At 38.6% G+C, this 13,620-nt stretch overlaps 1 protein-coding gene across 2 annotated transcripts in view; it reads left to right on the top strand.

Annotated features, from left to right (window-relative positions):
• The window catches only part of SVEP1 (sushi, von Willebrand factor type A, EGF and pentraxin domain containing 1), a 207,086-nt gene that overhangs the window by 178,265 nt on the left and 15,201 nt on the right, over positions 1 to 13,620 (top strand). For both annotated transcript variants that reach the window (XM_086315927.1, XM_086315928.1), the window contains 4 exons: positions 798 to 953; positions 6,682 to 6,745; positions 8,293 to 8,466; positions 9,717 to 9,893. In XM_086315927.1, coding sequence (XP_086172053.1) covers positions 798 to 953; positions 6,682 to 6,745; positions 8,293 to 8,466; positions 9,717 to 9,893 — 571 coding nt within the window. The remainder of the gene's footprint in view (positions 1 to 797; positions 954 to 6,681; positions 6,746 to 8,292; positions 8,467 to 9,716; positions 9,894 to 13,620) is intronic.

The following is a 13,620-nucleotide window of genomic DNA, read 5'->3' as shown; positions in this document are numbered from 1 at the left end:
CCAGCACCACAGTTTGAAAGCGTCAGTTCTTCGGTGCTCAGCCTTCTTTATGGTCCAGCCCTCGCATCCGTACATGACTACTGGCAAAACCATAGCTTTGACTCCACAGACGTTTGTTGGCAAAGTAATGTCTCTGTGTGTGTTGTTGTTTTTTTATTTTTTTAACTTTGTGACTTGCTCACAATATGTCGTAGAATGTTTTCAAGTATTCGTGTTGACATGGAGAAAAGGAAGCCATCTTTTTAGACTTTGGGTGGTATGCCTGAATGTGTCTATTTCTTAACAGCTTTAGATTAAAATGTAGAATTATGTAAAATATAAGGGTGTATTAAGTCATGGAATATTTGTATCTACCATACAGTTCTCATCATAATGAAGACATACTTGTTCATGTTCTTGATTCTTTTTAAAGGATTTTATTAGGAAGAAAATGCTTGTTTTATGAGTTTTAGAAGTGTCTAAAATTGTTTACTGATGACCATCTGATAATTAACGTGTGCTTCTTAATGTCAAAGATAAGTAGCAGTAGTAGTAGCAAGTTCTAGATCCTTTGACATTTGAGGATTATCCTGTTATGTTAGCAGTATTTCCAGACGTCTTCATTAATGTGCCATTTCCCCTGGAGGAGGAAATAGCAACCCACTCCAGTATTCTTGCCTGGAAAATCCCATGGGCAGAGGAGTCTGGCGGACTGCAGTCCATGGGGTTGCAGAGAGTCAGACATGACTGAGTGCACACTCACTCACACCCATTCATGTGCACTAATTCCTAAGTGTAACTTATAATTTGTTATTTAGCTTGACGGCACCTGGGAGCCCCCATTTTCTGATGAATCCTGCAGTCCAATTTCTTGTGGGAAACCTGAAAGTCCAGAACATGGATTTGTGTTTGGCAGTGAATACAACTTTGAAAGCACGATTACTTATCACTGTGAAACTGGCTATGAATTAGAGGTAAGCAAACAAATTGTTTAACTAGAATTAATTTGTTTTTCCAATATACTTAGGAATATTTTTCAGAGAAGGCAATGGCACCCCACTCCAGTACACTGGCCTGGAAAATCCCATGGTCAGAGGAGCCTGGCAGGCTGCAGTCCATGAGGTCACTAAGAGTCAGACACGACTGAGCGACTTCACTTTCACTTTTCATTTTCGTGCACTGGAGAAGGAAATGGCAACCCACTCCAGTGTTCTTGCCTGGAGAATCCCAGGGACGGGGGAGCCTGGTGGGCTGCCGTCTGTGGGGTTGCACAGAGTTGGACACGACTGAAGTGACTTAGCAGTAGCAGTAGCAGTAGGAATATTTTTAGTATTACACCATTTTATCTCACTGATTTGAGTCCTAAAAGACTTTTTTACACTTTTTTATACATTGTTGCCTTATAGCTTAACCTTTTCTTGGAAGTATTTAAAGTGACTTATAACTTTAAAAAGCAGAATAAGTTTCAAATTAAAAAACCAAAGCCATGAAAAAAATGGAGTTTACATACCTGCCCAAGACTGACATTGTTACTTTAGTTGGTCACTTAAACCTATGTTTTGGCCTCCTGTTAACCATATTTTGCATAACCTGTCACCATGGGGCAGTGTCTACAGGGATTTAAGTATGCACAGCTAGAATTTCCTCAAGCCACGGGCTCAAATACCTTGGAGGGTTTTTTATTGAGATGCCAGATTCCCTCAAGGTAGGTATAGCCTGAAAAAAAAAAATCCCCAGAGCTGTTTTAACCAAATGATGGGTCTTAAGATCACGCCTGCCTGGTTTGTGATATTAAAATCCTATTAGCAGCACCAATTTACTCTGGTGGGAATGCTGCCATCAAAACATGATCACATCGTCAAACTTGAAATATAAGAGGCCTTTTTTATATTGTATAATGTTGCCCTTTGATTTTTCAGGAAGCTTTATTCCCTGTTTTTGTTGTTATAATGGTATTAAATGCAGGTTTTGAGAAGTGTTCATTGCCAAAGATTTGTTAATGTGTATGGTGTGTTCCATTATTTTCCTGCTGACCATAGAATCAGAGAATTTTCATAAGCAAGGTCCATGAAAGATGAAACTAGGCTTATGTGGATCTTGTTTTATTTCCTCAAAAGATTCTTTTTTAGGGGAGAAAAGGATGATAATGTAATGGTTGATGGCAGTTGGAGAGCTTTTCTGTTTTTGAAACTCAGTTGTTCTTCATGTGAGAGTACTAACCTTGCATTTGTTAAGAAGAAAAGTGGTGTAAAATCTAAAGCAAACTGATGGGTCATTAAATTTGAGGAAGTGGATGATTTACCTTAAAATTTTTGGAAATATCCCAGTGGTAACCACAAAATTGAAAGAGATGTTATAGCAACTGTTATTATTCCAGGCTACATGTTCAAAGCACCTGAGAGACTGTCTCTAAATATTTATGTCCAGTTATTTACAAAAATAATCAAATCCAGGTCTGGAACAGGGTATGTAAAAAATTAGCCTAGAAAATCTTTATCATATGAGATAGGAGGGAATCTATCAAAGGCAATATATTTAAAAAAAAGAAAACTCAGGAGATGGACTTCCCTGGTGGCTCAGAGGTAAAGAATCCACCTGCCAACGCAGGAGACATGGGTTCAATCCCAGGGACAGGATGATCCCACATGCCAGGATAACAACTAAGCCTGTGTGCCACATCTACTGAGCCTTTGCTCTAGAGACCAGGAACTGCATCTTCTGAAACTCTCTCACTCCAGAGCCCATGCTCTGCAACAAGAGAAGCCACTGCAATGAAAAACCTAGAGAGTAACTAGAGAGTAACCCCCTCTCACCTCAACTAGAGAAAAGTCGGTGCAGCAACAAAGACCCAGCAAAGCCAAAAATACTAAAGTTTTTTAAAAAGACCTCAGGAGCCAATTGGATAAGGCTCCCAAGATGGCCAAGATGAAACCTTTTTAGCTCAGTAACTTTAATGGACACATCAAATACGTCATGAATGACAGACTCATAATGATACTAAAAGATTATTTGGTAACTTTTAGGGGATTCCCATGGGCAAATCCATTATTTTGAAAGTACATCAAAAGAGGAAAAGTATCTTTTCAAGGCTAACTGAATGACTCTTTTAGACCTCATGAACTATACAGTCCCTGGAATTCTCCAGGCCAGAATACTGGAGTGGGTAGCCTTTCCCTTCTCCAGGGGATCTTCCCAACCCACAGATTGAACCCAGGTCTCCTGCATTGCAGGCAGATTCTTTACCAGCTGAGCCACCAGAGAACCCCAACTGAATGACTAGATAACCAAATAGTAGATGAACTCCAGTCAATAACGATAGAATTCAAATCTCAGAATTTGCAACTCTTATGAATTAATGGATTTAGGTTTTCATCAGCATGGCTACTAATGTCAAAAATAATAATAATAATGGAGCCAGACATTATGCCTCTCAATGGAAAAACATACCATTAGGGGAAAGTCTTACCGTAAAAAGAAGTTTTGAATTTTTGCATTTCTTAACAAGTTCCCCCAGTACCAAAGGTCAGTGGCTGGGAAAGAAGAGGGACTTAGTCCCAGCAGACCTCTGTTGCATGCTCTCTGCTTTTGCTGGATGTAAAGATGCTGGGGAACCTCTCTGACCTCTGTTTCATCCTGTCCAGTATGTGATAACCACCTTTACAAAGTTACTATAAGGACTAGCGATAAAAGAAAGTGGCAAGTACTACACTTTATACAATGTCTGAGCTCAATAGAGGGTAGTAACTGTCATTACTCCTAGTATTCATATGATTACCAAAGTCAGACAAAGCAATTAAGATAACTAATATAAATCATGGTCAGTTTTCCTACTCTGTAAATGTTATCATTTTTATATGAGGATTACCAACGTTTTTGAGACATCTAAATCCCCCAAATGTCACTAGACATGTGATCATCTTGAAATATAAATCCCTACAATCAACTACTCCTTGGAAGGAAAGTTATGACCAACCTAAATAGCATATTCAAAAGCAGGTCCATCTAGTCAAGGCTATGGTTTTTCCTGTGGTCATGTATGGATGTGAGAGTTGGACTGTGAAGAAGGCTGAGCACCGAAGAATTGATGCTTTTGAAGTATGGTGTTGGAGAAGACTCTTGAGAGTCCCTTGGACTGCAAGGAGATCCAACCAGTCCATTCTGAAGGAGATCAGCCCTGGGATTTCTTTGGAAGGAATGATGCTAAAGCTGAAACTCCAGTACTTTGGCCACCTCATGCGAAGAGTTGACTCATTGGAAAAGACTCTGATGCTGGGAGGGATTAGGGGCAAGAGGAAAAGGGGACAACAGAGGATGAGATGGCTGGATGGCATCACTGACTCGATGGACGTGAGTCTGAGTGAACTCCAGGAGTTGATGATTGACAGGGAGGCCTGGCGTACTGCGATTCATGGGGTCGCAAGGAGTCAGACACGACTGAGTGACTGAACTGAACTGAACTGACAGTCAACTGAGTAATAAATCAAAATAAAGAACACAAAAATGAGATAATCGTGTTCTAAAACTGCTGTTAATGAGCAGTAAAGTGGTTTCTATGATGCTAAAAATTAATATAGCTATCTAAGTTAATTGTTGATTAAACAGATATATTATGTTGAAAATAGTAACTTGATGCTAATCTGGATCTAAAACTCCAGCTTAATCATCAAAAACAAGATATGTAAAGGAATAGAGAAAAAGAAAGAAGGGAAAGTAAATAATAAGTCATAAAATAATAAATAGTAAAACTTGCAACTTTTTACAGCAATAGCTACAGAAAATAGAATTTTATTGGAACAAAAATTGACATGATTGAAACAGAATATTTATTATGCAAAATATTAAAGGAGGAAAAAAATTAGAAAAACACTGTTGGCTTAAATTAACTACTTGAGTGTAGTCCACTCTTGGAGAAGGCGATGGCACCCCACTCCAATGCTCTTGCCTGGAAAATCCCATGGACGGAGGAGCCTGGTAGGCTGCAGTCCATGGGGTCGCTAAGAGTCGGACACGACTGAGCGACTTCACTTTCACTTTTCACTTCATGCATTGGAGAAGGAAGTGGCAACCCACTCCAGTGCGTTTGCCTGGAGAATCCCAGGGACGGGCGAGCCTGGTGGGCTGCCGTCTATGGGGTCGCACAGAGTCGGACATGACTGAAGCGACTTAGCAGCAGCAGCAGTCCACTCTGGAATACCCAAATAGGGAGCTGACTTCAATAGTTTGTCATATACTTGCTAAAAATTAATAAATAGTTCACAAACTAGAATGTATGTTTTCCTTTGCATATGTAAGTATATAAGCACAGGAAAAGTACAGCAAATATTAACAGGGTTTATCTCTGGATGAAGAATTCTAGAAAATTTTTTACTTCTCTTTCATATTTTCTAAGCCTTCTATAATCAACACATATTACTTTTTCAATAAGAAAAAGATAATCTATATTTTTTAAAACATTTACTTTTTTGGGTTCGGTTATTTTTTGGAAGGTCAGGTGAGTATCCTTCCATAGATGTCAGTGGAGTTTTTGTAGGTGAAGCTTTGTCAGTAAACTCAAACAAAATACCTTTGAGTAGTAGAGGATTAGGGATGAAAGACAATAGTTGAGCAGATAAAAATCAAAGTAGAAGTGATAGCTCCTTTTCAGACATATTGCTCATTTAGAACTAGCTCTGAGAATGTGTATCCAAAGAGCTCTGAGGATTGAAAACACATCACACAAAATCCATGTGCTGCAATTCATATAATTAAAGCCAGGCCCCTTAACACACTACTTAGAACCCATAATGTTACAGAATTTTATTTATCTTATTAATTGTTCCATAGCAAATTAGGAATTTAAAACATAGGAAAAAGTTATCATTAGAAACAGGTGTGATTACAAGAAAAGATAAACCACAAAAAAAGAGGACGCATAAAATTTGTATCCAGAAATAAAAACACAATAATCTTAGCCTAGCTCAGCACATAGTAACTCTGAGGGTAAATAGCTGATATCCTCCCCCTTCCCCCTACCCCATCCCCACCTCACGCCTAAGGGCTGTGGGGTATTGGAAAATATATCAAAAGTCCATTGAGGATAACAACTATAAATGAGTTTTCAAATAACTTTATATTATTTTTACCCTTATTTCAGAAGGCAGGGAAATAAATTTTTAGAAAGATTTTTGCTCAAAATATTTAAAATTTTACTTGCTTGGGCCCTTAATAGGGTAAGTTTAGATATAATGGATAAGTTACATTGTCAAAAAATTCAATCCTGATCTCAATAAGATATCTTGACCTAGTTCATGTCCAAGGGTATATATAAACAAATTCACTTCTTTGCTGTACCTCTCAGATACTGAAAAATAAACTCAATTCAAAATTTTTTAAAAAATCCTCGGCAAATAGACCTCTCAGACATTTCGGACACATTCTACATCGCTCTTTGCTACCGGTTATAATTAGTTGTCATTTAAGCAGAAAGTGAAACAGTGTCTGTACCTGAATTAGACTGGCCAGCCAGAATATGAATTTTGAGGTAGTTTGATGAAAACATTTTTGAAAGTCTAAACCCGCTTCTTAAACTGTATTTATTTAATGAACTCATTTAGCATCCCAGTGCCAAGAATTTCCAGATCCCCGCCGAGTTGACTTTGCACTCTCGTATTTTTTCATTATAGAAGTATCGTCTTGTCAGTGATGGTTTTTGTTGATCCACAGGGGAGCAGAGAACGGGTGTGTCAGGAGAACGGAGAGTGGACTGGAGGGGTGGCAACATGCAAAAGTAAGTCAAATGACTCTCGGTCCCAAAACGATACTAAGGACACGGAATAATAGTGTGGCCACATTTTCTTTGCAAGTTGTTTCCAATTTTGACTCCATGAGCTGCATGAAAACCTTTTATGGGCTTTTGCTCACGGGCACCAAAACAATAAAAGAGTGAAAAACTGGGGTAGAGATTAACGATTAGATTGGAACAGAACACAAGATTGCTGACTCTGGAATGGCAAACATTTTGTTTCAAAACTAATTATTGAGATTACTTGCCTTCTTTCTGTGGGTTTCCCCCGAAATAATGATAATTTAGAAGACTTAGAGCTGTTTCCTTGGTAACAGTAGTGGGTAAAACTGACATCTTCTTAACATTGACACATCTGTCCAACAAATGAATATTCACATTTTTGCTGGAATTTTGCATTAATTCATTGTATGAGGACAGCCAAGTTTATTTAGCAAGATGTGGGTGAATTCAAGTGACTCAGTTCTTAGGATATGGCTCATATGATTCCTCTGCCAAAAAGCAATGTATTTAAATGCAATAGTTACAAACCAGTCAAATGGCAAGTTAAAAATTTTTTTTCTCTTAATAATTCTGGAGGAGTTATCAAATTTTCAAACCAGAAGAGACTTCTTGGATAATCTAGTCTACCCGCTTCGGTTAACCAATGAGAAAGAATGAACTAGGAGAAGGGACGTGACCTGCCCAGTATCAGAAATGAAGTTAGTGGCAAGCTAACACTAGGACGTGGGTTACCTGAGTTTTGTTCACTTTGTTTTGAATGTAGATTAATGAGCTGATTTTGTATGCAATAGGCATCCTAAGTCTTTTAAACAATATTATATGGCTAATGTTCAATGGAGAGTATGACTTTGTAGCTCTAAAAGGGAACTCTGTGTGTGCATACAGAAAGACGTACATAAACATTGAGTAACATCTCAATACTCACATCAATGGGTTTTCCAGATAATAGCATTTTTTTTTGTTTCAGTCGTTCACGATCAAACAGTGCATGATCAAAAGTGAATGTATGTACGGAGGAGGGAACAGGGGAATGAAAAGGAAACGTGTCTGAAATAGGAAACTGCTATGGTGGGGGCTTCCCTGGTGGCTCAGAGGGTAAAGCGTCTGCCTGCAATGTGAGAGACCTGGTGTTCGATCCCTGGGTTGGGAAGATTCCCTGGAGAAGGAAATGGCAACCTACTCAGTACTCTTGCCTGGAAAATCCCATGGACGGAGAAGCCTGGTAGGCTGCAGTCCATGGGGTCGCAAAGAGTCTGACACGACTGAGCTATTTCAGTTTCCTTCTTTCTTTCTGGGGTTGGTGAAGGGATTGTTTCCATTTTGCAGCAGGTTTAATTCAAACTACAATGATAATGGTTTGTATAGCTTCTATCTCTGGAATGCAAGATAGTAATAGAACACTGTTTGTGAATCCTGTTATTCTCTGTGGTTTTTTCTTTCTAAATTATCAAATAAGTGATCTAAATTCCTTGTATAAAGACGAGGATTGGGAGAATCATTTAAGATGAGGCTTTGCTTTTTCTTCTTAGAGATCATGTGTGAAGCTCCACTTGAGTTTCTGAATGGGAAAGCTGAAGTTGAAAACAGTACTGCTGGGCCCAGCGTGATATATTCCTGCAACAGAGGCTACAGCCTTGAAGGGGCGCCCGAGGCTTCCTGCACAGAAAATGGGACTTGGAGCCACCCTGTTCCTCTCTGCAAACGTGTGTGTTGACCATAGAAGGGGTTTAAATCAGATTCAGTTTCCCCGGATGTCTAAAATATAGTAGAAACTCCATTGATAAGTGAGATTGGCCCAGAGAAAGAAATCTGTGCATATCCAAGCCGAATACTATGGGGTGTTTTAAAAATCAACTGTATTATATAAAATAGCCTGTCTGAGAATCAGCTTTCATAAGATTCCTTGGATGAGTACAAGTCCAAAAACACTGACAGAAAATGCAACTTAATTAAAAAAAATTTGACATAAATGTATAATGAATTGCATGTGATAGGAGTGAAAAAAGAAAATACATTTAATGTTCAATATTAATATAAAGTAAACATAAATATAGTGTGTGAAGATAATTAGCTATAGCCACTGGAATGAAAACAATATTCCCAAGCAAGGTATAAATTGAGAAAACTCTAGCTATTGTTTAAAGTATTACAACACATTAATCAAACCTTTGGAATTCAGCTGACACCCTTCTTACGAACAAAGACTTCGTTTGTGCCCATTGAAAATTAGAAAAACTGAAATTGCGTGAAATTGGTGTTGTATGTGCATCACAGTCTTACACTAAAAGCACACTTCCTGTTTTTCCTTCAGACCCGAAGAAAAATGAGTCCATTTTTACCAAAAAGCCTGGGAAACTCTATAATTTCAGCTCTGATGCTCTGATAGAGTAGTGTGGGTCTAAAGTTATATTCAGCTCTCTGAGAAATGTCTGACTTTTCTCTGGCTCATCCTTCTGAAGGATGTTCAGTAAAAGAAAGTACAGGGACAGTAGGAAGCGTTCATCCCATGTTCTTAATAGTCTTCAAACATGAAGGGGATGTTTGATATACTCCTTGGTTTCTAGCACAGCTTTGGTTTCACTGGTGAAGGGCTGCAGTTGTGAACAAGCCTTTAATTTTCCATCTTAGAATTTTAGGACCACGCGTTAGTGGTTGAATAGCTTGATGTTTTCAGATCTTACCTGTTTTATCCTGACAAATAATTCCATGGGGATGCAAACTAAGTCTATTTAATGTTTGAAGTTCTATATTTTGAAGTATCATCTTACCTATTTTATCCTGACAAATAATTCCATGGGGATGCAAACTAAGTCTATTTAATGTTTGAAGTTCTATATATTTGAAGTATCATCACTGGGAACTCAACTCTGGCAGAGTTCATACTCTGCCTTCAAAGAAACAAACTAAAAAAGGAGAGAAAATACCAGTAAGCATTTTCTTTTCTTTTTAACAGCAAATCCATGCCCTGTCCCATTTGTGATCCCTGAGAACGCTGTGCTTTCTGAAAAGGAGTTCTATGTCGATCAAAACGTGTCTATCAAGTGTAGGGAAGGCTTCCTGCTCCGGGGCCAGAGCACCATCACATGCAACCCCGACGAGACGTGGACACAGACAAGCGCCAAATGTGAAAGTAAGTGGACACGTGCGAGCCAGTGAATTTACTTAGTGGGGAATGAAATTTTCTCATCTTCCTGAGATTATTTTCAATCACGTAATTTACATGTAAATATTTAGATCTGTTTTATCATGGTCATCAACTTCTGTGTTGCTATTTAAAAAATTTTTTTCTTATTTAATTTGAAATCCAAACATAAAGTGACACTTACCAGAACTAGGCTAAAACCTGCCTGACCAGGATTCACTTGAATAGATTTTCAAATCACACTTTTCTAGGAATGGGCAGGATGTTAAATCTGAAATACGTATTTTTCTCCTCATTGTCGAGTCTCTAAACTATCCATTAATGGGCTTTGGAATAGAAAATGTATTTCACAGTAGTTCTCCAACTTGAGTGGATAGCAGAACCACCTAGCACGCATGGTACAAACAGGGCCCACCTTAGAGGATCTGACTCTGGGGTGAGGCCTGAGAATTTGCATTTTTAACAGTTTTCCAGATGTTGCTGATGGCAATACTGCTGGTCCTGAAAACACAACTGGAGAACCTGTGGGCTGGCACCGGGCTGATACATAGCAGTCTGGCAGCTTCTCTTGCAGCCTTGTGACAACTCTTGACATGTCTTTGTGGGTTGTTTTTTTTTTAATATTTTAATATACATAAGCATTTGCTGTTTTATTTTTTTCTTTTACTGACATATACTAGATTTACAGTGTTGTTAGTTTCAGGTGGACAGCAAAGTGACTCAGTTACACATATCTGTATATAATCTTTTTCAAATTCTTTTCCATTATAAGTTATTACAAAATATTGAATGCAGTGTCCTATGCTATTATATATATATATATATATATATATATATATATATATTTCTGTGTATCTGTTAATTCCAAACTCCTAATTTATCCCTCCCCCTCCTTTCCCTTCATGACTTGGATAACCTTGATTAACCCTGTCATGACCTGGATAACCACAGTGGTGTGGTCATTCACCTAGAGCCAGACATCCTGGACTGTGAAGTCAAGTGGGCCTTAGGAAGCATTACTATGAACAAAGCTAGTGGAGAAATTCCAGCTGAGCTCTTTAAAATCCTAAAAGACAATGCTGTCAAAGTGCTGCACTCAATATGTCAGCCAATTTGGAAAACTCACCAGTGGCCATAGGACTGGAAAAGGTCAGTTTTCATTCCAATCCCAAAGAAAGGCAACGCCCAAGAATGTTCAAACTACTACACAATCGCACTCATCTCACATGCTAGCAAGGTAATTTTCAAAATCCTTTAAGCTAAGCTTCAGCAGTATGTGAACTGAGAACTTCGAGTTCAATCTGGATTTAGAAAAGGCAGAGGAACCAGAGATCAAATTGCCAGCATTCGCTGGATCATACAAAAAGCAAGAAAATTCCAGAAAAACATCTGTTTCATTGACTACACTAAAGCCTTTGACTGTATAGATCACAACAAACTTTGGAAAATTATTAAAGAGATGAGAATTATTGAAGACCACCTTACTTACCTCCTGAAAAACCTTGTGTGCAGGTCAAGAAGCAACAGTTAGAACTGGTCATGGAACACGAACTAGTTCAAAATTGGAAAAGGAGTATGTCAGTGCTATATACTGTCACCCTGCTTATTTATATGCAGAGTACATCATGTGAAATGTTGGGATGGATGAATCATAAGCTGGAATCAGGATTGCCAGGAGAACTATCAACAACCTCAGATATGCAGATGATACCACTCTAATAGCAGAAAGTGAGCAATCAAAGAGCTACTTGGTGGTGGTGAAAGAGGAGATTGAAAAAGCTGACTTAAAACTCAACATTCAAAAAACTAAGATCATGGCATCTGCTCCCATCACTTCATTGCAAATGGAGAAAAAATGGAAACGGGCAGATTTTATCTTCTTGGGCTCCAAAATCACTGAGGACAGTAACTGCAGCCATGAAATTAAAAGACACTTGCTCCTTGGAAGAAAAGCTATGACAAACCTAGATAGCATATGAAAAAGCAGAGATATCACTTTGTCAACAAAGGTCCATATAGTCAAAGCTATAGCTTTTCCAATATTCATGTATGGATGTGACAGCTGGACTATAAAAAAAGCCGAGTGCCGAAGAATTGATACTTTCAAAGTGTGGTGCTGAATAAGACTCTTGAGATTCCCTTGGACAGCAAGGAGATCAAACCAATCAATCCAAAGGAAATCAGTCCTGAATATTCATTGGAAGGACTGATGCTGAAGCTCAATACTTTGGCCACCTGATGCGAAGAGCCAACTCATTGGAAAAGACACTGATGCTGGGAAAGATTGAAGGCAGGAGGAGAGGGGGGTGACAGAGGATAAGATGGTTGGATGGCATCATTAATCAATGGACATGAGTTTGAGCAAATGCCAGGAGATAGTAAAGGACAGGGGAGCCTGGTGTGCTACAGTCCATGGGATTGCAGAGTCAGACACAACGAGCAACTGAACAACAGCTCCTTCCCCTTTAGGGGCTGTAAAATTGTTTTCTGTGTCTGTGAGTCTGTTTCTGTTTTGTAAATAAGTTCATTTACACCCTGTTTTTAGATTCCACATATAAGCAATATCATATGATATTTGTCTTTGTCTAACTTACTTCACTTAGTATGACCATCGCAAGTCGCTGCGAATGGCGTTATTTCATTCATAGCATTATTTCATTATTTATTATTAATAATATTATTAAAATAATAGCATTATTTCCTTCATTTTTTTAGAACTCTTGATACTTCTTAACACACGTAATGCATCTTTCCTGCCCAATATCCTACCCTCCTGGGTTTGAATTCTATCCTCAAAATGTCCTAATCCTCAACTTCTTTAGCTGGTGCCCTAACTTCTTTAATTTTGGAGTTCTCATCTGTAAATAGTACCAGAAATTCCTATCTTATAGGTTTGTTTTAAAAAAATAAATGAATTGATATATATTTTTAATATTGCTGTCTCCTGATAGAAAGCATAAAATAACCCCAAAGCCCTGAATTTTCCACCAGCAGCCTACTGCAACATTAGAATTTTGATTTTACTCCAGGAAAGTGTTTATCATACTTTTAGCTGGGGATTTGGTTCCCAAATCCTGATGAAATCTACCCCCGGTTAAGTGAGAAGAACTAAATATGTATAAGCCAGACTGTCTAGGCTACTTTAAAGCCATTAGCCTGAACTGAAGTGAGCCAAGTGGCCTGATTCTACCCGCATATCCTCACGTTGGTCTTGGCTCCCAGAGACTTACTACTCAGAGCACCGGAAGCACCAGCAAGGAGGGACATGCCTTTATTACAAATGTCCTTTCAGTGCATGCTTAATCACTCCTCAATATTCCTGAGAAGATCAGGGGTTGCCTAGGAGAGGAGACAGTTTCCACAGTTGTTTGTTATCCCCAGTCCCTCTTTTGCATTTTCTATTAGACAGGAGGTCTGTGGCTTAGAACAAATATCCTTCCTGAGACCAAATTAGCCACCTTCCTCATCCTTTTCACCTCATCCTGCTATTTATCACTACAAATCAGTGATTAAAATTCAGTGGGCATGAGAATCTGCTGGAGAGAGTATGTAAGATGAAGACTCATAAGCCAGAAAGCCCAGAAGTTTGCATTTTTAATAACAATCCAAGCTGATTCCCACATAGGTGGCCAGAAATCTCTGCTTTGATAACCACTTCTATAAACCAACCAGCAGCTCACTGTTATCTCTGTACCTACTGTTCCTCTAACCTGGG

Source organism: Bos grunniens, chromosome 8, assembly GCF_055505025.1.
Source record: "Bos grunniens cultivar Pamir isolate PY7600 chromosome 8, Bosgru_T2T1.0, whole genome shotgun sequence".
NCBI classification, from domain to species: domain Eukaryota; kingdom Metazoa; phylum Chordata; class Mammalia; order Artiodactyla; family Bovidae; genus Bos; species Bos grunniens.
Note: the sequence above shows the minus strand (reverse complement) of the source record. Positions and strands in the feature narration are given on the sequence as shown.